This window comes from Gossypium hirsutum, chromosome A06, assembly GCF_007990345.1.
Source record: "Gossypium hirsutum isolate 1008001.06 chromosome A06, Gossypium_hirsutum_v2.1, whole genome shotgun sequence".
NCBI lineage: Eukaryota > Viridiplantae > Streptophyta > Magnoliopsida > Malvales > Malvaceae > Gossypium > Gossypium hirsutum.
Genome location: NC_053429.1, coordinates 11922745 through 11947941, shown reverse-complemented (window position 1 = coordinate 11947941; position 25197 = coordinate 11922745). Strand labels below are relative to the sequence as shown.

The 25197-nt window shown below is 32.5% G+C and overlaps 1 protein-coding gene across 3 annotated transcripts; it reads left to right on the top strand.

Annotated features, from left to right (window-relative positions):
• Positions 1-2278: 2278 nt before the first annotated feature.
• Positions 2279-6486, top strand: LOC107962656 (palmitoyl-acyl carrier protein thioesterase, chloroplastic-like). 3 transcript variants are annotated; one of them, XM_016899119.2, is made up of 7 exons: positions 2279-2475; positions 3502-4061; positions 4195-4328; positions 4549-4662; positions 5443-5614; positions 5721-5789; positions 6004-6486. In XM_016899119.2, the coding sequence occupies exons 2-7, from the start codon at positions 3558-3560 to the stop codon at positions 6265-6267; spliced, it is 1257 nt and encodes a 418-aa protein (XP_016754608.2). In that variant the 5' UTR covers positions 2279-2475; positions 3502-3557; the 3' UTR covers positions 6268-6486. The 3 variants fall into 3 exon arrangements, with proteins under 3 accessions (XP_016754608.2, XP_016754609.2, XP_040971057.1); XM_016899120.2 differs by having other exon boundaries at positions 2279-2542; XM_041115123.1 differs by lacking the exon at positions 2279-2475 and adding an exon at positions 2633-3206.
• The last annotated feature ends 18711 nt before the right edge of the window (positions 6487-25197 follow it).

The following is a 25197-nucleotide window of genomic DNA, read 5'->3' as shown; positions in this document are numbered from 1 at the left end:
ACCCTAATAAATGCTTCCAATAGAGCTTGACACCAATATGTGTTGAATTTGATCTTAATTGAATTTTCACCATTTACTGTAAGTATAAGCTTAATAAATCCCTTCAATGAAGCTTGATACCTATAGATGTCAAGTTTAGTTTTATTTAATTTTTTTTTATCATTTACCATAAATTTAATCCTAATAAATGTATTTAGTTAATATCGATGCTTATAGGTGTTGACTTCTGTAATAAATTTATTTTTACTATGTCTATATGATAACTAAATGTAACACCCCACACTTGACCCGGTCACCAAATCCGAATGTACGATGTCACATTACATTGCCGAAACAATTCAAGCTAACTTACTTCTTTCATCACATCATTTAGAGCACAATTATCATTCATATCAAAGCGATTAGTCATTTCAATCACAAACTTACATTCATAGAGTGCAATAATCTAAATCATTGAATTATGAGGTGATACTAAGCCAATTTAAAAGTGGGAATTTGAATCCAAACTTAATTATCAAATTTCAATGTTGTGTCTCAAGATAAGAGGTTTTGTGTCTCGAGCCCGACTTCAATTTATTTTAGGTTTTTCTGTTTCGAAGTTAGATTATCTCGAGACATTAAAAATTGTGTCTAGAGGCATGATCTCTTATGTCTCGAGATTGGGTCTCGAGATCAACCTCCTCTATTTTTTAACTTAGCTTCGATGTTTGAATATCTGGAGACAAGTGGTTTTTGTCTCGAAACTAATTTAACTTCAAAAGTCCTCCCACTATTATCGACTTCTTAAGCCAAAAATCACCTGAATCTTTTTTTCTTTAGCTAAAATCAATTTTTTAAAGGCTACTATTAAGTTTTTTAAGGAAGAGAATCATGTTGCTCTAGTAGCCATTGATATGATAATTTTTTATTAACTTATTAAAGTAGCAATTATTTATTTGTTATTAATATTTAATTTTAATATTAAATTATTGCATAATTCAATATAAAATAGTGATTTATTTTTGTTTTCGTTTTCTTAGTAGGTTAATGTTTAGAATATTATAATGGGATATTATTTTTTAATAATTTGATTCTTAATGAGATGTTATAAGATATTATTATGGGATATTATCTTTTAGTAACTTGATTCTTACGTAACTATTATTGTGTATATATATATATATATGTATACACCCTTGAGATTCATTAATAAAATTTAAGAGATTATCCTATTCTTATTAGTTAAAAATGAAATCTTTATTTCTAATAAAAATATAAATTATGTTTTTTAATTGTTATGTTTCCCAATTGTAATAAGATAAATTGTATTTGGAGAAGACAATTCCAAAAGTTTTTAAATATAGAAGTAGATATGGTTTATTGAAATTAATTAGGTAATTTCATCATCTTCCTTCGGCTGCTTTCTTTTTCTACAATAAAATTAATACTACAAATATTAGAGTAAGAGATTTACAATTTAAATAATGTTAATATCTAGCAAATATTTTAAATACTTATAAATTCGAGCTCTTGTAATTGTATTGGATATACATTATTTTTAAAATTAAAAATTATTTAATAATTTATTTTTAATTTGAAATTGAAAAAAAATAAAATTATTTTAAAATTAAGAATGGTTTAAAACTTAATTTTTAAATTTATCTATATCATATATACATTAAGATTCCAAGCCATTAATTATATTTATTATAACAATTTTATCTTTTTTTTTCTCGTATAAATTATATTCATAATATTATAAATATTTATATTATAAAAAACCTTGAATATATTTTTTAAATTTATTTATATATTTTAAATATTATTTTGTGAATTATTTTAATTAAAATATTATTATTCAAATAATAAAAATTTTATAAAATACACGAGTGGAATAGAAAATTAGTTTTAAAATATATTATCTGTGCTATTATAAAGTAAAAAGACAAAAAAATAAAGAACAAAAAAATAAAAGAATAAAAAAGAAAACATATTTTATTACTTAATGAAAATATTTACAATATTTCTCTAAATATAGACTTAAGAAATACAAATAAAAGAAAACTATATTTTTAATTATTATTAAATTTTAAAATACATCAAAATTTAATAAAATATTCATAACAAGTGTATTATTTTTGTCATTATTAATAACACAAGCAAACGAAGATTCTAGATAATGGCAAGAGAGTAAATAAGAGAAAATAAAGGTGATAAAATTGGAAAATAAGTGAGAGGCAGTAGGGACAGGTGTACCAAAAAGAAAAAAGTAGTCACCGCTGGCCCTAAATTCCACAATCTCTTTGTGCAAACTAAAAGAATTTCTTTTCACTATTTTATTATCATACTAAACTCGGAACGAGGTTTCAAAATTATAAATTTCTTTTAAAAAAGCCGGAACAAAAGAGGGAGAGAGGCAGCGAAGAAGAGATGAAGGAAAAGTAATGGTAGATCGCAAGCGCTAGAAGTTACCGAGAAGACTTTATAGATCCCTATGTAACGCACTACTTTCTCCATTTTGCGTTTTTTCTCCACTACATTTCCCTTTTTTATTTTGGTTGAGGTATACATGTGAATTTTTAGTTTACTGTTTTTGTTTAAACTTAATTTTAATTTCTCCTTTTTTCTGTCTGATCTGCGCATTCTCGTTGAAATGTTGCTCTTCTGTTTGGTTGCCGAGGAAGGAAAGGAAATGAAAAGTGCCTTTTTTTTCTTTATAGTTAAAAAGGAAAAGATTTTGTGTGTTGCATCCAGTGATGGCGGTGGAAGATCTATTTTTTTTTCACATTTCTCAGTAACCAAATGTTGCTAAAAATCAATTCTTCTTTTTTCGTTTATCTATTTTCTCATCGCCATTCCATATTATGTTTTTTGGTTGTAATTTTCTTATGAAATGGAGGGGCGAAATGAGAAATGAAAAAGAAGACGATGTTCCGTGCTACATTGTAATGGATAGGAAATCTTATACGCATTTATGAATTGTCTGCTACTTTCTCTGTCTTTTCCTCAAAAAAATTTTGGCCTTTTCTTGTTTAAACCTTTTTACGTCTGAGATCTGCTTTGGTGTTTTTTGTTTCATAGCGATTCCGCTTACATTTTGTAGTATATTTTCGTCGTCGATGGTTAGGAATCTTTGTGGCATATTTACCGTGACGCCCACTGTTAAATTCCAGGTTTATTATTATTATTATTTAAATTGTAAGAGAATTGTTCCTTTTGAGTATCTGGTAAGTCCTTTATCTTCCTTCTCTTTTCACTAGGTTTTCAGAAATGAAGAATTTCTTTGATTGATAATATTTATTTTGGCTAGATTATATAGAAATTTAATAGGATGCTTTTTCTTTTTAAATGAAGAAGAAAGAATCCTTTACCATTTTAGAATTTCCTTCCTTTTCACGGAAAGAATTGAAGTTTTGAATGTGCCTTCATTATAGCCAAAATTTAAGGGTTTTGTGATTATCCAAGTTTTTTAGTTCATCTTTTTGAAATAATCTGATTCTTACTATATGTGATACATTGCAGTATCGGAAAGAGGGAATTTCAGCGGATAACAGAAGTTCATTTTAATTTATAAAATCATGGTTGCCACTGCTGCTACATCCTCATTCTTTCCAATCACTTCTTCCCCGGACTCCATTGACTCAAAAAACAAGAAGCTTGGAAATGGATCTACTAACCTTGGAGGTATAAAGTTGAAACCATCTGCTTCTTCTGGAAGTTTGCAAGTTATGGCAAATGCACAAGCCCCCCCAAAGATAAATGGTACCACGGTTGTGATGACTCCAGTAGAAGGTTTCACGAGCGAAGATGCTGCAAGTTCCACACCTCCCAGGACGTTTATCAATCAGCTCCCTGATTGGAGCATGCTTCTTGCTGCTATCACAACCATTTTCCTGGCTGCTGAGAAGCAGTGGATGATGCTTGATTGGAAGCCAAGGCGGCCTGACATGCTCATTGACCCATTTGGGATAGGGAGGATTGTTCAGGATGGTCTTGTTTTTCGTCAGAACTTCTCAATTAGGTCTTATGAGATAGGTGCTGATCGTACAGCATCCATAGAGACACTAATGAATCATTTACAGGTGTGCTATAGTTATTGGCTAGAATGTTTGAGCAATGAATCAGGAACTAAAATTTGCAGGTTCACATATAGCTTTTTGCTTAGTATTACTTGTGCCCTAAGCTTGATTTTTGATTAATACTTCTTTTCTGCAGGAAACAGCGATTAATCATTGTAAAAGTGCTGGACTGCTAGGAGATGGTTTTGGTGCTACCCCTGGGATGTGCAAGAAAAACCTAATATGGGTAGTCACTCGGATGCAAGTTGTGGTTGATCGTTATCCAACTTGGTAAATTATACTTTTGTGTTCATGGTTTGCTCCTTTAGCGACAAGATATACACATGATAAGCCACCTTTGTTTCATCTGTATGGTTGTAGTTTTATATGTGTATCATCAAGAAAACATGCTGATACAGTGCACATTGTGATGTCATTGAGGCATGTAATTTGGCTTGAATTTTACCAATTTGATACTAATGAACATTGTACCTATATATATGTCTTCTAGGGGTGATGTTGTTCAAGTAGACACTTGGGTCAGTGCATCAGGAAAGAATGGCATGCGAAGGGATTGGCTTGTCAGCAATAGTAAAACTGGTGAAATTTTAACTAGAGCCTCAAGGTAGGGCATTGTTTATGAAGTCGCTTCTTGTGGTTATGGTTGTTATTTTTTGCTTATCTTTATTCAAATGATGAGATGATCTTCAGACACCAGTATGAAAGGATCTCATTCAGTTGAACTATCTCATGGTATGATGTTCTGCCATGATTTTGTTCTTATAAGAAAATTTGGAATAGCCCAAAATCCCAAGAAAAAATATTTGTTTCCAAGCTGTGGGTCTTTCAAGGTGTTTGAGTGTTAAATTAATTTCATTTTAGATATCTTAATATAGATAAAATACTGATTAAGGCTAGGATTCAAATTTGTGTATAATATATTTTAAATCGACCCTAGCCCTTGAATTTTGAATTTGATAATGAGCCTTATTTTAACTTTTTGGACTTTGAATTTGATTTTAGGCCCAATTGTTGGTTTTGGGCAGTGACTTGATTTGGGCCATATCCATTCCATTTTTATATTCATTATTTTGTTTCTTTTTCTTATTTACTTTATTTTCACTTTATTCATTATTCTTATTTTTTTTCCTTTAATCAGAAAAATTAAAAATCATAAAAGAAAGAAAAAATCTGAAATAGAGACTTCAGTCTATGACCAATGCTTTTGGTTTATGACACAAGTATTTAAAATGTTTCGAATAGATAAATGAGTCAATATTTTGGTTGTCCAGGAAACAAAGTTACTGTTCTTGTTATGTTATGTGTGCTTGTACTTTATTGAATGGTGTTTCGGGAGAGATTTATCCTGGTTTTCTGTTTGATTTTTGATTTTGCCAACCTACAGTGTGTGGGTGATGATGAATAAACTGACCAGAAGGTTATCTAAAATTCCAGAAGAGGTCCGAGGAGAAATAGAACCTCATTTTATGAATTCAGATCCAGTGGTGGCTGAGGATGACCGGAAATTAGTGAAACTTGACGACAGCACAGCCCAATATGTGCGCAAGGGTTTAACTGTAACCACTGGTTGCCCCATCTCTTTCTTCAGTATAGTTGTAGCTGTGTCCATTTGTAAACTTCCTATCTATTCAATTGTTGCATTTCTTAATTTTTAATTTGCAGCCTCGATGGAACGACCTGGATGTGAATCAGCATGTCAACAATGTGAAGTACGTTGGTTGGATCCTTGAGGTAAGGTTCACTCTAGTAACACTTGATGATTGTACATATTTCGTTCTGTTTCTTCGCCCATGATAAACATTTGAATAAAATAAATAACCAGGTTATTTCAGATACCTTAATTCATTAATCTTACCTGTGATCTTATCTGCTTATGGTTTAATGGTCTAGGAAGCTGATATGCGATTTTGAGTTCTGTTTTATGTTGCATGCATTGTGATTGCAGAGTACACCATTGGGAATTGTGGAGAGTCATGAGCTTTGTTCCATGACACTGGAGTATAGGAGGGAATGTGGGAGGGACAGCGTGCTGCAGTCGCTAACTGCGGTGTCTGGTGTGGGCAACCTCGGGAATATGGGGGAAATTGAGTGCCAGCACTTGCTCCAACTTGAAGAGGGGTCAGAGATTGTGAGAGGGAGGACACAGTGGAGGCCAAAGAATGCCAAAAGTTTTGGTAAAATGGATCAAGTTCCCGCACAAAGTGCATAGATCCGGAGTCTCTTTGCTGCGTATCAAAACTAGCAGTCAATGCATTGTGTAGAATCTTTCTTTTGTTCTTTGAATCCATAATATATATATGATATTAGCTTGTAAGCTTTCAAAGCTTGCTGTAATTAGCTCTTGTTTCATTCTTGTTTTTTTTTTTCAATTTAAGAGGCTACTTTTAGGTTTATCAATCTTATTTTGCAATTTGAGAGTTTATGAATATTTTTGGTAGCCAACATTTTTTTTCTTAGCTTTATTTTTAGTATTTCATTCATTGGATTTCTCACCTCTTTGATATTCTTGGTATTAGTTAATATGGAGTCAACACAATTCATAACCGCAAATCTGGTCTGGTTAAAAAAGGGATAAGGGATAAATTTTAAAATTATATATGAATTTTAATTTAATATGTAATTTGTATATATAAATTTTAATTTGGTATATTTATATATATGAAATTCTAATTGTGGTTTAAATATATGCTTGAAATATTTTTATATTGAATAAATATAATTATTTATATATGCAATATATAAATATAAAATGATGATATATTAATAATTGTGTTAATGATTTGTAAAAATTAAATTAAATTAAAATTTTATGTATAAAATTATATCAAATCAAAGTTTATTTATACAATTGCATATTAAATCATAATTTTAAAATAATATAATGATGTGAAATCTTAATTTAAATTTAAGAATAAATAATTGAGTTTAATAAATATTATTACCATGCAAAGAAGTTTTATGGAGTACATTCAATTAGTTTGATTTTTCTCAATAATGGAGTGCAAACGAGTTTTGGTTATTAACATGCAAACAAGTTTGGCGGAGTAAATTCAATTAGCTTGAACAAACTCAAATTATAAAATTATAATCCAATCGAGTTGTTTAAGATCTGTTTGACTTCATCGCCTTAACCAAATGAATAGCCTTCGGGAATGAAAAAAAAAAAAGATTTTGATTATGTATATGTATAGTTTAGCATAAATCACAAAATTTTTCAAAAAAACTTTCGACAATTAAATATCTATTAATATAGACAACATTTTAGATCAGTGTGATAGAAATAGTAAATCAATTTGGCCAATTGCCTAGACATATCTATCAAACATGTTAATCATGTAATCATGTAATTCACATAAATACTAAGAAACATGAATGAGCTCATCAATATTCAATTTCCACATACATGTAATCATATCTTTGTATTTCAAGTATTTCTTATAGTAATTCATCTTGATTTCATATCATCTCATATCGGAACTTTACCCATTGAATCATTTAAAATATCGATGGATATAAGGGTAGTACACATGAAGTGTATGAATCAGAGATCCGTCAATTCATATTCGAGGGTACTCATTAGAGCACATATTCGGGAAGCCCTTTCTCGAGCTATATAACAGTAAGCTTATATGAGCCATGTAACGGGAAGCTTATCCAGGTTGTATAACGGGAAGCTTATTCGGGCTGCATAATGGGAAGCTCATGCGAGCCATAATCTAGAAACTCATGCGAGCCAATAAAGGATAGCTCCGAAAAGTCATTAATTAGGAAGCTCCGGATAGCCATATATTGGGAAGTTCAAGCAAGCCATATCGGGAAGCTCCGGAGAGCCATTAATCAGGAAGTGCATAAAGAGACTTTAATCGAGAAGCTTACTAAGAGCCATATATTAGGACGCTCATAAGAGCTGTGGTGTGTCTACAACACATGCAGAATCACAACCAATCGGGATGCTCCGAAGAGCTATTAATGGGAAGCTCGCAAGAACCATATAGCAGGAAGCTTGAGATGGCTAATAACGGAACTCTCTTTCGAGCTATGGTGTGTCCGCAACATATGCAGGACCACAACCAATTTGGGAACCCTGTATCCATCGAATTTCATTTATTCAATCGGGACTTATTACTTATCGAGCATTATCGGATACGTGACCGATTTTCATACATGTAAATTATACAATACACATATACAACATTAAATTCAAACATATAAATATACACAATTTAGTTACACGAACTTACCTTGACAAGTGTTCGTGAATTGTAATTTACTAATCCGATGTCTTTTCGTTTCCTCGATCCAATTTCGTATTTGGTCTATCTGGATCTATACGAGTAAATTTAACTTAATTTAATACAACTCATATTCAATTCAATCCAACTCACATCTTAGGTAAAATTACTATTTTTCCCCTATACTTTTATTTAATTATGATTTCGTCCCTAGGCTCGGAAAATGAAATTTCGATTATTTTTTTCTTCTCTTACAACAATTCTATGGAAAATTTTAGATCCAAGTAAGGAAGAAAAGGCTCAACAAATAGAGAGTAAGAATGGCATCAATGCCATGCAAGATCTAAGGTGTTATAGTGCTTCCAATGGTGTTTCAACAATGAACAATAGACAAACCCAGATCCTGAATAACATCGATAAGTTCAACAAAAGCAAATCCAGCAAGGATTACACAGCCAAAAGTGCGTATACGTCAGCGTGCTTTTGCCTGACACAAAGAAAAAAAGAGCTGACGTGAAAGCGTTTTTCTGGGTTATCCCCTGAAAATGTGTCCACGTCAGTGTGTTTTTGGGTTTTTGATCTATACCCGTTATTATTTTTAGAAACGACCCATTTTTGTAAATAATTTTGAAAATGGGCCTTTATTGGTACTAAACCTAGTATAAACGGTTTAGTCCAAAAGTTAAATGGTTGTTGAAAATGAGGTATTGAGACATCGTGTTTATAATTTTAAAGTTGTAAATATTTTATTAAATACTTACAGAGTCATATTACAGGTGAATTGAAGTTTGGTCCAGTAATTTTTACGAGTAATTGCTTAATTAAGGTAAAAAGATTAAATTGTAAAAGAGGTAAAAGTTAATTGCTATAGATTTAAAATACTGAAGGGACCAAAATGGTGATTAAACCATGGTAAAAAAGTCCAAGCGGTGGTGACGTGATTAAATCTACTAACTTTTTCGCTATTTGCTCATTTAGTTCTAATTAGTTTAGGGTTGAATTGAAATTAAGCTTGTTTAGTTGAAATTTAATATAATTGAATAACCAATTGTGCAATTAAACCTTCCTTGGATGGTAATTGTAACACCTCTAACTCATATCCGTCGTCGAAACAGGGTTTCGGGGCATTACCAGAACTTTCAAAACATTTTACAAATAATTCATGTAAATTATTATTCATTAACCGAGATCAAATAAAATGTCCCTTAATTGGACCCTCAAGGCCCAATATGAGCGTTAGAATCAAGTCGGGACTTAATCAGGACCTCTAAGAAATTTTTGCGAAATTTCAAAAATTTCCTAGGTGCAGGGGTCACACGCCTGTGTGGTCCAAGGGACATGCCCGTGTGACCCTAGGACACATCCGTGCTGCAGACCGTGTTCGACCCCGTGTAACTCTCTGACTTGTGCACACGGCCATGCCACACACCTGTGTTCTAGGCCGTGTGGTTAATTAATTCAATTCGAAATTAGGTGTAGGTTTCACACGGCCAAGACACACGCCCATGTTCTAGGCCGTGTAGAACGCACGGCTAAGACACACGCCCGTGTCTCTGCCTGTGTGCTCAATTGTGAACATTCTGTTTCTCAAAATTAAGATGCATGGAACACACGGCCTAACTACACGCCCACGTACCTGGCTGTGTGTCACACACAGTCTAGACACACGCCCGTGTGTCTGCCCATATGGACAAAATAAAGCCATTTCCTAGCCTTATTTGTCACCCAAATTTACCATTTTCCTGCACTAAAACATACCAAACACATTCCAACCATTTCAAGCATTCAAATTGAGCAATTTTCATCATCCAACATGGCATATCATTGTTTGCATACATGTTTATAATCTTACCTTGGTATATTCCATATATTAATGTTAGGCATAATTTGAACAACCATTAACATGCATATAGCTACCATAGTATGACATTACAAGTATATAAAAAACAACCATTACTAGCCATTCCAATGGCTAGATTACAAACCACATATATAAGCCATCTATGGCCAAAATCGCCTAAACATGCCATTATACCAAAATGATTTTACTATATATAGCCAAAATAGCTAGTGGATAGTGCGATGATGCTCCAATGATCTCCAACCTTTGAGAGCTTCAAAGCACTATAAAATAGGGGAAAAATAAAATGGAGTAAGCATTACATGCTTAGTAAGTTCGTATAACGGAAACTAAACTTACCAATCCTGTGTTTATTAAATTTAAGCATACAATATCTTGTTTCCATCCATTTGGAATAATTGTCTAAACACATACATTCAATCAAACATGCTAGTCACAAAATCTTCATATCAATCAAGTAAACATAGATGAGCTCATCATGCAATATTCTTTCAAGACATTATCATTTCATATCATAATTCTCTCATCATGTCAAGAGTTTTGTCTGTTGAATCGTTGATATTCCGATGGATACTCAAGTAGTACACTCGAGGCGTACAATTCAATAACCCATCAATTTTTATTTAAGAGTACCCATTAGGGCACTTAACCAAGGAACACGCTTTCGAGCCACATTTCGTATAACAGGATTACCAGTCCAAGCTAAACCCTAATCGTAACGTATACTCGAGAGATATTATATCAAATTACCCATCTGGGCTAAATCCTTTCTATAACAAGATCAATAGGATTACTCGTCTGAGCTAAATCCCGTCCGTAACAAATGCAGGACCTTATTCATTTCGAAAAAGCGCATATAATCATCGGGATTCAGTATTCAATCGAGACTTAACCCTTTTTCACCATTTCAAGCATGTATTAAAATTTTCATTATAGCATTTAAATAATGTACATCAATATAAGTCACATTCCATACAAACACAAAATTCAATTAAACATATTTACATGTTCGATTAAGTTACACGAACTTACCTCGATACTTGTTCGCATAAGTAATCTACGAATCCAAAACCTTTTCTTTTCCTCGATCTAACCTCGAATTTATGTTGTCTGGATCTATATAAATATCTTTAATCATCAATTTCTCATATTTTGTATTCATTTGGACTCAATCTACGTCCTAGAAAAAATTACCATTTTACCCATAACTTTTCCCTAAATTCTAATTTCGTCCCTAGGCTCGGAAAATGAAACTTGTGCAATTTACTCCATATTCCAAGCCTAACCAAAATCCCATTACAAAATTTACAGCACATGTATTCAGAATTCTTCATCAAATTTCACAACTTTACATTTTAGTCCCTAAATCATGTTTCCATCAAAAATCACTTTGTAAAAGTTGTTTATCTATCAACAACCTTTCATTTTCTACCATAAATTTCTAATTTTCAGCATATTCATCCATGACCCAAATTTCATAATAACTTTTTAAATTAATGCCCCAAATAGATAGATTAAGTTATCACGGTTTTAAAAATATCAAAATTACTAAAAATAGGACAAAGCAATTAAGCCTTGAAAGTTTTTGCTTTCTCTCCTAGGGTTTCCATATAATTTTTGAGGTTGAAGATGACAAAATAATAAGATGATATCTTTTATCATCTTTTTAATTAATTAATTATTTTAATTCCAATTTAGTCCTTACCTTTTTTTAATTTTTCCATGGATGAGTCACCAAAAATCTACATAGTTTTCTTTTATGGTCTAATTACCATATAAGGACCTCTAGTTTTGAATTCCATAGCTATTTAATCCTTATAACTACTAGAATTTAACTTTTGCATTTTATGCGATTTAGTCCTCGTAATTAAACACTTAATCGATAAAAATTTCATATCAAATTTTTCACACAACAAATCTATCACAGACCATATAATAATAATAAAATAAAAATAAACTTTATTTTTGGATCGAATTTGTGGTCCCGAAACTACTGTTCCGATTTCACTGAAAAATGGGCTGTTATAGTAATTATACCATAGTTATATGTTATGGACATTTATGTACATAAGAGAGTAATTTTATAAGTGAAAATTAAAAGGTTAAAATTGTAAATAGTTAAATGGTAAGTTAAATTTAATGAATTAAAGGTAAATATCATATTTTTCTTGAACCGAATAACCATTGTTAGGGCTTGAAAAACTTCGGTCAAGCTTTGGTTTCATATTAGATCAAGAAATAAATCAATTAGGCTCTAATTGCGGAAAGGTTAAAGGAACAAATTGATCATTGTCTCGATTTCAACTTCGTTTTTTCATCATGTAAGTTCATTTAATATGAACTTGATTATATTTCTAATTGTTTATGAATGTTAGACCTGAAATGATATAAAATTACTAATATTAAATTGATTTGTTGATAGAATTGGAGTTATAAAAAGTTACGAAAATGATAATTCCTAATATCAATTGAGACAAGCTGCAACCGTACTTAAGTCAATAGTGATGCTATGGCAATTATTCAGACGTATCTATTAATATAGACAATTAAATATCTATTAATATAGACAACATTTTAGATCAGTGTGATAGAAATAGTAAATCAATTTAAAAAATTACATGCATGATAATTACAAATATCTTGATAAATTTAATTGTTGGATTGTTAAAATATTAAAAGTATAAAAAGTTACGAAATGGTATAAAATCACTTAAGTTTTGCATCAATGTAAATAGATCCCTTATATATATAGAGAGAGAGAGAAAAGGTTTAATTATGCTTCGGGTCTTTATATTCTCTTTACATTTGAAATTTAGTTTATTTATTTTGATCATAAGAATTTAATCCATTTATATTCTCAGACATGTAACTCTCTGACTTAGGTCGCACGGCCAACCCACACGCCTGTGTGCTAGGTCGTGTGTGCGTACAAGGTTCACACGTCCAATCCAGATGCCTGTGTGCTAGGTCGTGTGATCAATTTTGAGCATTCCGTTTTGACATTTTAAAGATGTAGAGGATACACGGCTAGATCACATGCTAATTTGCTAGGCCGTGTGTCACACACAGCTGAGACTAGAGCTGATCATGGGCTGGGCGGCCCGACCCGGCCCGAAGGCCCGCCCAAAAATGGGAGGGTTTGGGTAAAAATATAGGCCCGAAAAATAGGCTTGGGCAAAAAAAGAGGCCCGTTTAAAAAATGGGCCGGGCCTCGGGTAAGAGTTTTTTGGCCCGGCCTGAATTATATATTAATATATTTTTATTTTATTTTTAATCATTTTAAATTTTTAATATAACCATTTTTTATTATATTGTCAATTTGTGTATTGTTTTAAAAATTGTTTTAGTATCATTTTTATTTGTTTTAATATTTGTTTTTATGTTTTTAAGTATATTTGATTTATTATATTTTTAAAATTTTTTATTTAATGAAATAAGCAAAAAAAATTTAATATGGGTCAGGCCGGGCCGGGCTCGGGCTTAGCAATTTTATTTCGGGTTGGACTTGGACAAATTTTTAGGCCCATATTTCGGGCCGGGCCGGGCTCGGGCCTAGTAGACGGGCCTAAAATTTTGTCTGGGCCCAGCCCGAACAGGCCCAGCCCGGCCCATGATCACCTCTAGCTGAGACACATGCCCGTGTGGACAAAAATAAGCTATTCTCCAAGCCACATTTCTCACCCAATTGGTCTTCCTCTTACACCAATACTTAAACATATTTACAAGTCATTTTAAAACAATTAACTCAAGTCAAAACCAAGTCTCATGCATGACATATCATCACATACAACTAATGTGCTCTTAAACACCTCAAATGACGCTTTACCATCTTGTAATTAAATATACAAACTTACTTAACTTATCGAATTCACCTATATGCATATTTTATCAAATATGTTAGAATTAATTTTCAATATGCCAACATTATTTCTATCAATCAATCATTTAAGCACACACCAAACATGTTATAGCCTCATTTATACATATCAAAACATGTTCATCACAAGCCATTCTAATGGCTAGTTCTAACCCAAACATTACATGCCAACATTGGTTAATTAACCTATACATGTCATTATAACCATAATTAATTTACCGTATATACCAAGATGAACCGATGAATAGTATGAGTGATCTCCACTGATGCTTTCAATCCAACGAGCTTCTAAATTACTATAGAACAAGGGAAATAAAACACAGTAAGCATGAATAAGTTTGTATAACATGGTAAATAACTTACCATATATTTATGTTAAAAAAAAACATGCAAGGCATTATAAACCAATTTTGTCACAAGCCCTAAATACATATCCTCATCATGTTAGCCAAGTAATCACATAAAATTGTCCTTAATCATGGATGAACAAAGTCATCAAGCATGATCCACATTCATGTAACAACCAATTTCTGCATCATTATATCATGTAATGTCATTTCCATGTACTTCATGTACATACGGGTAATAGTTCGTTTCTAAGTCATACTATCTCATATAAACATTAAGAATCATGTATGGGCTCAATAACAACCAAATTCCCATATACATATACTTTCCACATCATGAATTCAACTAATATAAATAATTCATACCCATGTATTTCAAGTACATTTTCATAATATTTTGTCTCAAGTTTAGATTATTTCATGTCAGGATTTTGCTCATTAAATCAATTAAAATATCAATAGAAATCCGAGAAAATACACTTGAACATATTCATCAAACAAGTTCCATGTTCATATATCACTATCTCATACTTCCATATATCATGTATCATCATTTTCATGTATTTCAGGTAGATACATGTAAAAATTCATTTCGTGTTCATATTTTCTCATGTCAGGATATTGCCTGTTGAATTTATTTGAAATATAGTACACTCGAAGTATACAAATCAGAAACCGTCAATTCATATTTAGGGGTACCCATAAGGGCATATAATCAGGAAGCACATTCTCGAGCCATATATCAGGATACTTATGTGAGCCATGTAACAGAAAGCTTATCCGGGCTATACCGAGAAACTCATAAGAGTTTATAACAAGAAGTTCACAAAGAACTTTTTATTAGGAAGCTCACAAAGAGCCTATCAGGAATGCTCACAAAGAGCCATGTAACAGGAGCTCCGGATAGCTTAACAGAAAGTTTAAGCAAGCCATGTCAGGAAGCTCATAAGAGCCTATATCAGGACACACACGTAAAGCTACATTTGTGCCCGCAATATATGCTGGATCACAACCGATTGAATCATGTAACAGGATGCTCACAAAGAGCTGCGGTAGTATGCAGCACATGCAAAATCACTACAAATTAGGATGCTCGCTGGAACTATTTAGCAGGATGCTCGAGAGGGCTTTTATCAGGGTTGCTCACCTGAGCTATATTCTGTCCACTACATATGCAGGACCACATTCAATACGGGAAATCATGTATCCATCGAATTACATTATTTAAATAGAAATTATCATTTTCTGAACATTAATGGGCATGTGATTATTTCATACATTTATAACATTTATATAATTCATATAAACACATACCACACTCAATTCAAGCATAAAAATAAACACAATTTAGTTACACGAACTTACATCAATAAATGTTCGTATACGTAAAATCTACTAATTCGATACTTTCTATTTTCCTCGCTCTAACTCTGAATTTGGTCTATCCGGATCTATACGAGTAAATTTAGCATCAATTTAATACAATTCACACTCAATTCAGTCCAATTCACATCTTAGGCAAAATTGTCATTTTGCCCCTAAATTTTTAATTAATGATGATTTCGTCCCTAGGCTCGGAAAATGAAATTCATGCAATTTAACCCTTATTCCAAGACTAGCCGAATTTTACATATAAAATTTACAGCCTATATATTTCATAAAATTCAAAATTTTTGCTTGAATTTTACAACTTTATAATTTAATCTTAAAATCATAATTTCATCAAAATTCACTTTACAAAAGTTGTTTATCTATCAACAACCTTTCATTTTCTACCATAAATTTCAAAATTTCAGCATGTACATCCATGGAAAAATTTCTATACTTTGATATCTTTACAAATTAATCCCAAAACTAGATAGATTAAGCTATTTTAATCTCGGAAATATAAAAATTATTAAAAACGAGACAAGATTACTTACCCAATTAAGCCATGAAAGCTTGATTTCTCTTTCCTAGGGTTTCCATGTATTTTTGGGGAAGAAGATGATAAAATTGATGATATTTTCATTTTTTTTATCATTTATTATCTTTTACTATTTCATTTTCTAGTTTCATCCTTTTCTTTATTTTATTTTCCATGAATGAATAATCATCCTTAACAACTAAGCATTTTAAATGGTCTATTTACCATTTAAGGACCTCAAAATTTGAATTTCATAGCTATTTAATCCCTTTAGCTATTAGAATTCAACTTTTACACTTTGTTCAATTTGGTCCTTTATCAAATTAAACATATAATCAATAAAATTTCTTAATGAAAATTTCATACGATATTATTATCATACTGTAGATTATAAAATAATATTAAAATAAATTTCCTTTCTAGAATCAGATTTGTGGTCCCAAAACCACTATTCCAGTTTTACCGAAAACGGGTTGTTACACTTGGTAACCATATATCTTCCCTTATGGAAATATTCTGGCCCAATCCAACCCTCCACCCCCATATACTTTTCAAGGTATATGAAGGTAGACTCCCTAATCTTGCATTAAGAAAATCTGTAGATGTATAATACTTGGCTTTTAAAACACGAGTTAAAAGGGAATTTGGATAATTGATTAAACACCACCCCTATTTCGCTAATAAGGCAATATTGAAATTAAAAAGACTTCGAAAACCCATTCCGCCATTTTCTTTGAACTTGCATAGTTGATCCCAACCACACCAGTGAATCCCCCTTTTACCATGACTTTTTTACCACCAGAAATTAGCCATAATTCTTTCCAAATCACCACATAGCATTTTTGGGAGTAAGAAACATGCCATTGAATGAGACGGAATAGCCAGCAAAACATATTTAGTAAAGACTTCTTTCCCTCATTGAAACAAAAACTGAACACCCCAACTCTCAATTCGTTTGAGAAAATTATCCTTAATATTTTGAAAAGAAAGTTTTTTTGCTTCTACCCACCATATTGGATAACCCAAGATACCTTTTAGGATTATTTGAACTTCTCACCCTTAAAATGCTAGAAACTAGTCGTCTGTTAACTTCTAAGATATTGGAGCTGTAAAAAACTGTAGACTTTTCGAAATTAACACATTAACCAGAACTTCTTTCATACTTCCCTAGTATTGATTTCAACATTTGAGCCCCTCTAACATTTGCCTCACCAAACAATATGCAATAATTAGTGAATAGTAAATGGGAGATTTGAAGGCCACTCCTACTAGCCTTAGCGCCTTTTGTTAGGCCATCTCTAATTGGCAATCTCATAAGAGCAGATAATCCCTCATTGTAGATTAAGAATAGAAACGGGCTTGAAGGGCCACATTGTCTGATTCCCCTAGTAGGTTTAAAGATCTTCCCAACGATTCTATTAACAACAACAGAATAAGAGACAGAAGAAACACACTTGATAACAGTTGAAATCCATGCCAAATCAAAACCCATACGGATCATCATATCCCGAAGAAATTGCCATTCGACCCTATCATAAGCCTTACTTATGTAAAGTTTAACAACCATAAATTTTTTTCCCTATTCTTTTCCGTTGGAAGGTATGTAGAATTTCATACACTAACAACACATTGTCAGAAATTAGCCTACTAGGAACAAAAGCACTCTGAGCACTATCAATACATACCTCAAGAACTTCTTTAAGATGATTAACTATCATCTTTGTGACCACCTTATAAAGTACATTGCTTAAATTGATAGGCCTAAAATTACCTATATTTGTTGGATCGAGGACTTTTGGAATTAAAACAATATTAGTAACATTCAAAGAATCAACATCCATACCTTCGTTGAGAATATTCAAACAAAAAGCTGCAACTTCCTCCCCAATTATGTGCCAACATTTTTAGAAGAACAACCCGAAGGCCATCTTCCACAGATGCCTTAGTGGGTGCCATCCCTTTTAGTGCCAACCACACTTCCTCCTTTGTGTATATTGACGTAAGTTTCAAATTATCATCACTAGTAACACATCTCTTAATGACAAGCAATAAATGAACCGAATTCCCCACACCATTAGACGAAAAAAGCTTTTGAAAATAATTACGAGCTAACTCCTCTATAATACTCTCATCGTTTGTAACCCTCCCATCCTCATATTGCAAACATCGAATAAAGTTTCTACTTCTACATTGAGACGCATGCTTATGGAAAAAGATGTATTTCTATCACCTAATTTTAGCCAATTAACACGAGCTCTTTGCTCCCAATACATCTCATCTTTCTCTATCTCGAAATTTAACAATACATTTGTATCAATAAACTCCGCCAAAGTCTTATCATCTTTTTCTCCATGACTTAATTCTTCTAATTTCTGTGAGAAGTTTTCCTTGATACCTTCCCTACTAAGTCTAATTTGTCGAGCCCAATTTTTCAAACCTCTTTTAAAGGTTTCCAACTTACTCAATAAATCACTTGAAGTGGATCTCTAAATAATCTCTACCTCATTAAGGAAAGATTCCTCTAGCACCCACCATGACTCGAAACGAAATCTATTGCTTATGCGCCTATTTCCAAATTGAGTCATATGAATAAGGAGTGGACAATGATCAAAAAAGGAGTAAGGGAGATGCTTAACCAATGCATTAGGGAACATAGACATCTAATCAGCATTCCTCCAAAGTACCTCTAAAAGCCTCCATTCTCTTTTCATCTCTCAGTAGCCCCCCAATTTCTCAGAAGCATAAAATATCTCATTAAAATCACCGCATACTAACAATGGAAGATCTTGAACGTAACCCAAATCTCTCAGCAACCTCCACTAATCAGTTCTCTTTTGCGCATACGATGAACCATAAAAATTAGTAAGCCTCCAATAATTTCCCACCCCATTAGCAACAACTTCGACGTCAATATGGATAGAGGAAAAAGTTTTGAGATTAATTGTAATATCACCCTTCCAAGACAAACAAAGATATCCTTTTGAACCAATAACGGAGACATCAATACCACTCCAAAAATTGTAATTTCTTTTCACACATTCCATCTGTATTTTACAGAGCTTAGTCTCCATAAAGAAGACTACTTATGGATTATGCTTCTTCAACATGCGTAGAAGTCTTCTTATAGTCCATGGACTTCTCAACCTACAAACATTCAACTTATAATTTTCAATTGCGACTGGTCAGCTTTCCCCTTGGCAATTTCTAATATAAAATGGTTATTTCCCGACACCCACCTATTCCTAACTACCGAAAAACCCTTTCCATCCCTATCAGCAGATTTATCACCCTCCCATTTAGGTCTCCTCTTCCCATCTCCCTTTCAATCACACTATCTTATGCATCAAGATCCATTGTTTATTGTCCTTGTATTTTTAAAAACCCCCCATCCCCTTCCAGATTTACACCCAACATAGGATCAATGCTCATATCCAAATCATTACCTCCAAAAGTAGTATCCAATTTCACCCCATCCCCGTCTTCTCGTAACCATATATTACTCATTGCAAGAGCTCTACGAAATTGACTTTCAAAGACATGTCCCAACCCATCTCAGCTACTTCAAACCCTAATGTCATTTTATCCTGACAGAAAGAGTCATTGTGCCCTAATCGTCTACAGAAGACACAAAACAGAGTCAAACGTTCATACTTAAAATTAACATAAGAACAGGCTCTAGTGAAAAACATCACTTGTTTATTTCTTTTAAGAGGCCATCTAACATCCAATTTACCTTCATTCACAAATAAGTACAAAACCTTTTCCCAAATTGGAACCATCAAACTCCAAAAATGTCCCAAGAAAACCCCCTAATTGACGTGCCAATTCCTCAATGAAAAAACCTAGGGGAACTCCATAAATTTGAACCCAAAAAGCCACAAGAGGTGATTGTTAAAGGTCCATGGAGAACCTTTTATAACTCTCTCTAGATCCATTCTATGAAAAAACTTGAACATAAACATTTTATTCCCCAAATCTAAAATCTAGACCCCCATAATCGGATGCCATAAATTTGCCATCGTGCTTCTCATTTCCAGAAAGTGAATAACACTTGTTGTAAAAAAACACCCAATCAAACATAAATCAGCAGCCTTAGGTACAGAATCAAGAACCAACTGTGCCTGCAAAATTTCTTCCTCTTCATCATCCAGTGATAAATCTTCCAACTCTTTTTCCATGAGTCAATAGCCTAGGATGGACAAAGAAAAGAAACAATAAGTATAAGATGAAATAAAAGCAGCGCCCGTCAGCACGAAGAAAGGAACAATACAAAGAAAAACAAAAAAACCAAAAAAAAAAACAAAATCTTGCTTGTTTCAACAGAAAAAGGCGTGCTAGGGTAGCAGACTTAGAGTGATGCAATTTTAATCCTAGAGTTTTATGTTTCTTAGTCAACAAGAAAGTTTAGTTTTACTAAAACTACTTGTTGTTTAGATTAATTAGAGTTTCATTATACTTTATTATTTTATTTGGATGTAATTAGCTAGCCTATATCAAGTTCCCTTCAAGAGTCATTAAAAACATTCATTCATTAATACTTTATTTTTTCGTGCAAGATTACTTTCTTGTAAGTTTTAGAAGTGGTTTTTCTTCTCGATTTTCTTCAAGGAGTCATGAGAATCCATTATTCATCCTTCAATTTAGCAATGATTATTTATTTGAGAGTTGATTAGAGCCATTAGTTGAATTTGTTGGGGTTTATATATCAAAAGGTTTAATTGGACAATTATCTTCTATCCATATCCATCGGTTTATTTGATCCATCTTCCATATTTAAATTTTCATTTTATTTATTTATTATTTTGAATCTTTATTTATTTTTATTCTTGAATTTCTTCTTTTAATTGTTTTCATTTTCTTTGTTTTTCTAAATTTGCTTGGCTTCTTCTTTTAAGGACAAATCTAAATCCCCTCGTGTTGAACAACTTGAATAAGATCTTGATCTGTTGCTCCCTATCATTTCGATTTTATTTCAAAGAAGTAGAGTGAAAGTCACTTCTTTTTTTTTTCTTTTTTCTTTTTTACTTACATAACTTTCAAGTAGCTTTAAACTAACCATGAGAGAGTTTTTTTTATTTATTTAAAAGATGTAACATAATTCAATTTTAAGGAAATCCTTTACCAATATTATGAAAACTTCAATTAGTTAATCAAAAGGATGGAGGGACTCAATGCAAGATTAGAAATAGAAGTTCAAATATTCAAAGAGTGCATAGATTGGGAGCATAATTAGACATAATAATATATTGGCATAATGATAAATTTAGTCTCTAATGTTTACCTTTTTTTTTGTCAATTCGGCTCTAATTCTTTTATTTAGATAATTTTGGCCCTTAACCTTCAAATTTTAGACAAAAAAGATTTTTGATGAAAAAGTTGATTGATTGTTAAAATTTTAACAACACTAATGTGGCAATCTACATGACAGTTGATATGTACTTCATTGCTAAGATGGATAATATTTAAAAAAAAATATGAACTTTTTATGAATTTTTTAAGATGGATAATATATATAAACAGATAGGCTTTGGTTAAAAGGATAAAAATTAAAAGAGAAAATATTTGGTGCATTGCCAATGAAATTTTTAGACTCTACCAACAAAGTTAGGGGATTGACAAGTGTTCTATAAAGATATAGCAAAATATTTTAAAAAAAAAGATATTTCAAAAAAAGATACACATGTCAATTTTTTCACAAGAAATATCCGGATTGTAGTAATTTTGTCATAGCATAATACACCCAAGTATATATCATGAGGTTAATCGGGGGCATTTTAATGCTCGAAAAATCTCGAATTTGGTGTACGTAAGGTGACTACTACATCTAGTGGACTTCAATGACTGCGGGAAACTAAGTTAAGGATTTGCCGTATTTTCTTCGTTATATCGGCAGATGTGTTGGGCCACGATACCAAGTGCAACGTCTGTAACACCCCTTACCCGTATCTGACGCCGGGATAGGCTACGAGGCATTACCAGACATAAACACAAGCATTCATACAAAACCGAGACATAGATTTCAGTCTAAATTTAGAACTTTTCATTCACATGCATATCGTCCCTTATATGGGTCCTCGAGGCCTAAAACATACATTGGGTGTGGTTCGGGACTAAACCGAGAACTTTCGGAACTTTCATATCACTTAGAAAATTTTTCCTCAAAACATGAGTCACATGCCCGTGTGGGTAGGCCGTGTGTTCATACATGCCCGTGTGGTTTGGGACACATCCGTGTCCATAGCCCTTGTAACTCTCTGTTTATGATGTCATCAATCAAAATAGGGTCACACGGCCAAGTCACATGCCCGTGTGCTAAGGCCGTGTCCTTAACATGGCTGAAACACACGGTCATGTCTCTGCCCGTGTGTTTACTATTGGGCATTCTGTTTTACCTAATTAGGGTGCAGAGGACACACGGCTAGAACACACGCCCATGGGGCAGATCGTGTATCATATACGGCCTAGACACATGCCCGTGTGTCTATCCGTGTGGACAACTTTGAGGCTATTTTCCAAGCCAATTGTCACCCTTATTTGCACAAACACATACATGACTCCAAAAGCAATTAACATAGCATAATCGAGAACTTAAACATACACAAACAAGACATGATCATGATCATTTCATCTTTACTAATACATGCATAAGACTTTATACTTTGTCAAGCCAAATTTATAAATTTGCATGCACTAAGAGTTTTAGTTTACTTCTATTTAACATACTCATGTCTTAGATGACATCATGCCATTCATTTACAATTCCATCATCAAACATCCATAGCCACAACACATTTCGTCACATACACACAACAACCAACCATTTTACAATTGCATAGGCACATGCATGCATATATGAATAGGTTTACAACCCAATACACAATATGAGCCACATCTTATGGCCATATACAAAATGAATCACTAAATCATTATAAGCCAACATACTTGGCCAAATTAATAATGACATAATTAATCAATAGACAAAGTCCCTATACATGCCATAAATTTAAAACACTTGTGTTCACTTATACCCAAATGATAGCTTGATAATGTGATGGCATCTCCGGCGGTCTCCAACTCGAGCTAGCTAAATTAACCTACAAGAGATGAGAAAGGAATGGGAGTAAGCTTCAAAGCTTAGTAAGTTTATATCCAAATAATAAACAACTATTAGCATTCATTTATTTTACCCATTCATAAGAATGTTATTAATACAATTTGCATTAAATCCATGATTACCACTTACTCATTCATAATGCTTACTCTTTATCTTACAAACACTAGTTGCATGTCTTGGCATTAGATTAACAACCATGATCTCCTTATTATAGCAAATCACATTATTTAACAAGTTATTTCAACTCTCTTAACAACATGCATATCATTTACGAGTAAACATAATTTCCACATATAGCTTAACAATCTTTCACACATCTGTTGAATCACAGCTTAAGTATATACATCATACTACTTCACAATTCGATTAAGTCATATGTCTATCACATGATTATTATCAAATCTTATCATGCATCCATTCATCATAAATGTAGATCATTTGTTACAAGGTTATCAATGTTTAACAAGCATAACGTGTTAGTGTACATACCTGTACCTCACGTAATATAGTCACATACTTTCTCGTATGCATTCTTACCACATTTTCATAGTATACTGAATCCTTTACTCATGAGTTATAAGTACATAACTGTACTAACTCATAGCACATTCTCATATTTCCTCATCATTGACTTACTTGTCAAATAACTTACTGTTTTAGCCGTTGAACACTTAGAATACTATTGGATACATGGAAAGCTTGCACATAAGTGCCACATTCATAGCTAAAGCTACTTTATATCAGATAACACATAAATGCTTATTCTCGAGCTACTCACGGGTCTGCTCACACAAGCTGCCGGTTAGGACGTAGCTACACGTGCTGCTTACACTAGTTGTCGGGTATCTACAACACATGCCGGACTACCCAGTCATCGGTAGGACGTACAAGACCAGCACCTGAAACCACATAAACATATCTCATGAGCTCATAAATCACATGATTCCTAGTGATATGTCACTTGTATCCTAAACTATTCCTAAGGTTCAAACGGGATTTTCTCGATTATACATCTTTGTCGAACTCGTTCACAAAGTCATTCTCATTGACTATAATATTATTCATACACTCTTTACAATAATTAAACATGGAAATTCATACATTAATAAAGTATTAAAACATAATACAACATTGCATTATTTACACATGAACTTACCTCGACACCAAAATGGCAAAAAGGGACCTAACATCAATTTCTTATTTTTCCTCAGTTCTAAGTTCGAACCTTGTTTTCTTTGATATTTAATATCACATTTATTTTATTTATTAGTCACATTAGTTAATGTGATACAAAAATCATACTATGGCAAAATTATGTTTTTGCCCCTAAAGTTTTGACATATTTACACTTTTGCCCCTAGGCTCGTAAAATGAAATGAGTTAAATTTATTTACTACCCATGTATAGTCGAACCTCTTTTATACTTATATCACCCATATTTTTCATTAAAACACACTTTTACTACACATTTTATGAACTTTTACAAAGAGGTCTTTTTAGACGTTTTCACCAAAAATCACTTAGTAAAAGTCGTTTCTTCAACCAAAAACATGCACAATCTACCATTAAACATCAAAATACACAAAATTATAACATTATTCAAACCCTATACCTTCATCAAAACTCAAATAAATTGTAGAAATAGATAGATCATGTTAGAGGATATCAAAAACGTGAAAATCATTAAAAATAGGGCAATAAGGAACTTACTATATAGCTTGTGTAACGCCCCAAATTTTTGGGAATTTTGAAAAAAAAGTTTGTAAAATTAAAAATTCTGTGTTCTGCTTGTTAAGTGTAGG

Bases quoted from the DNA above. Each gene is read 5' to 3' on its own strand.
- LOC107962656 (XM_016899119.2), top strand. From the start codon at position 3,558: ATGGTTGCCACTGCTGCTACATCCTCATTCTTTCCAATCACTTCTTCC. The intron at 4,062-4,194 runs GTGTGCTATAGT...TCTTTTCTGCAG, and splicing joins CACTAATGAATCATTTACAG to GAAACAGCGATTAATCATTG. The intron at 5,615-5,720 runs GTAACCACTGGT...TTTAATTTGCAG, and splicing joins ATGTGCGCAAGGGTTTAACT to CCTCGATGGAACGACCTGGA.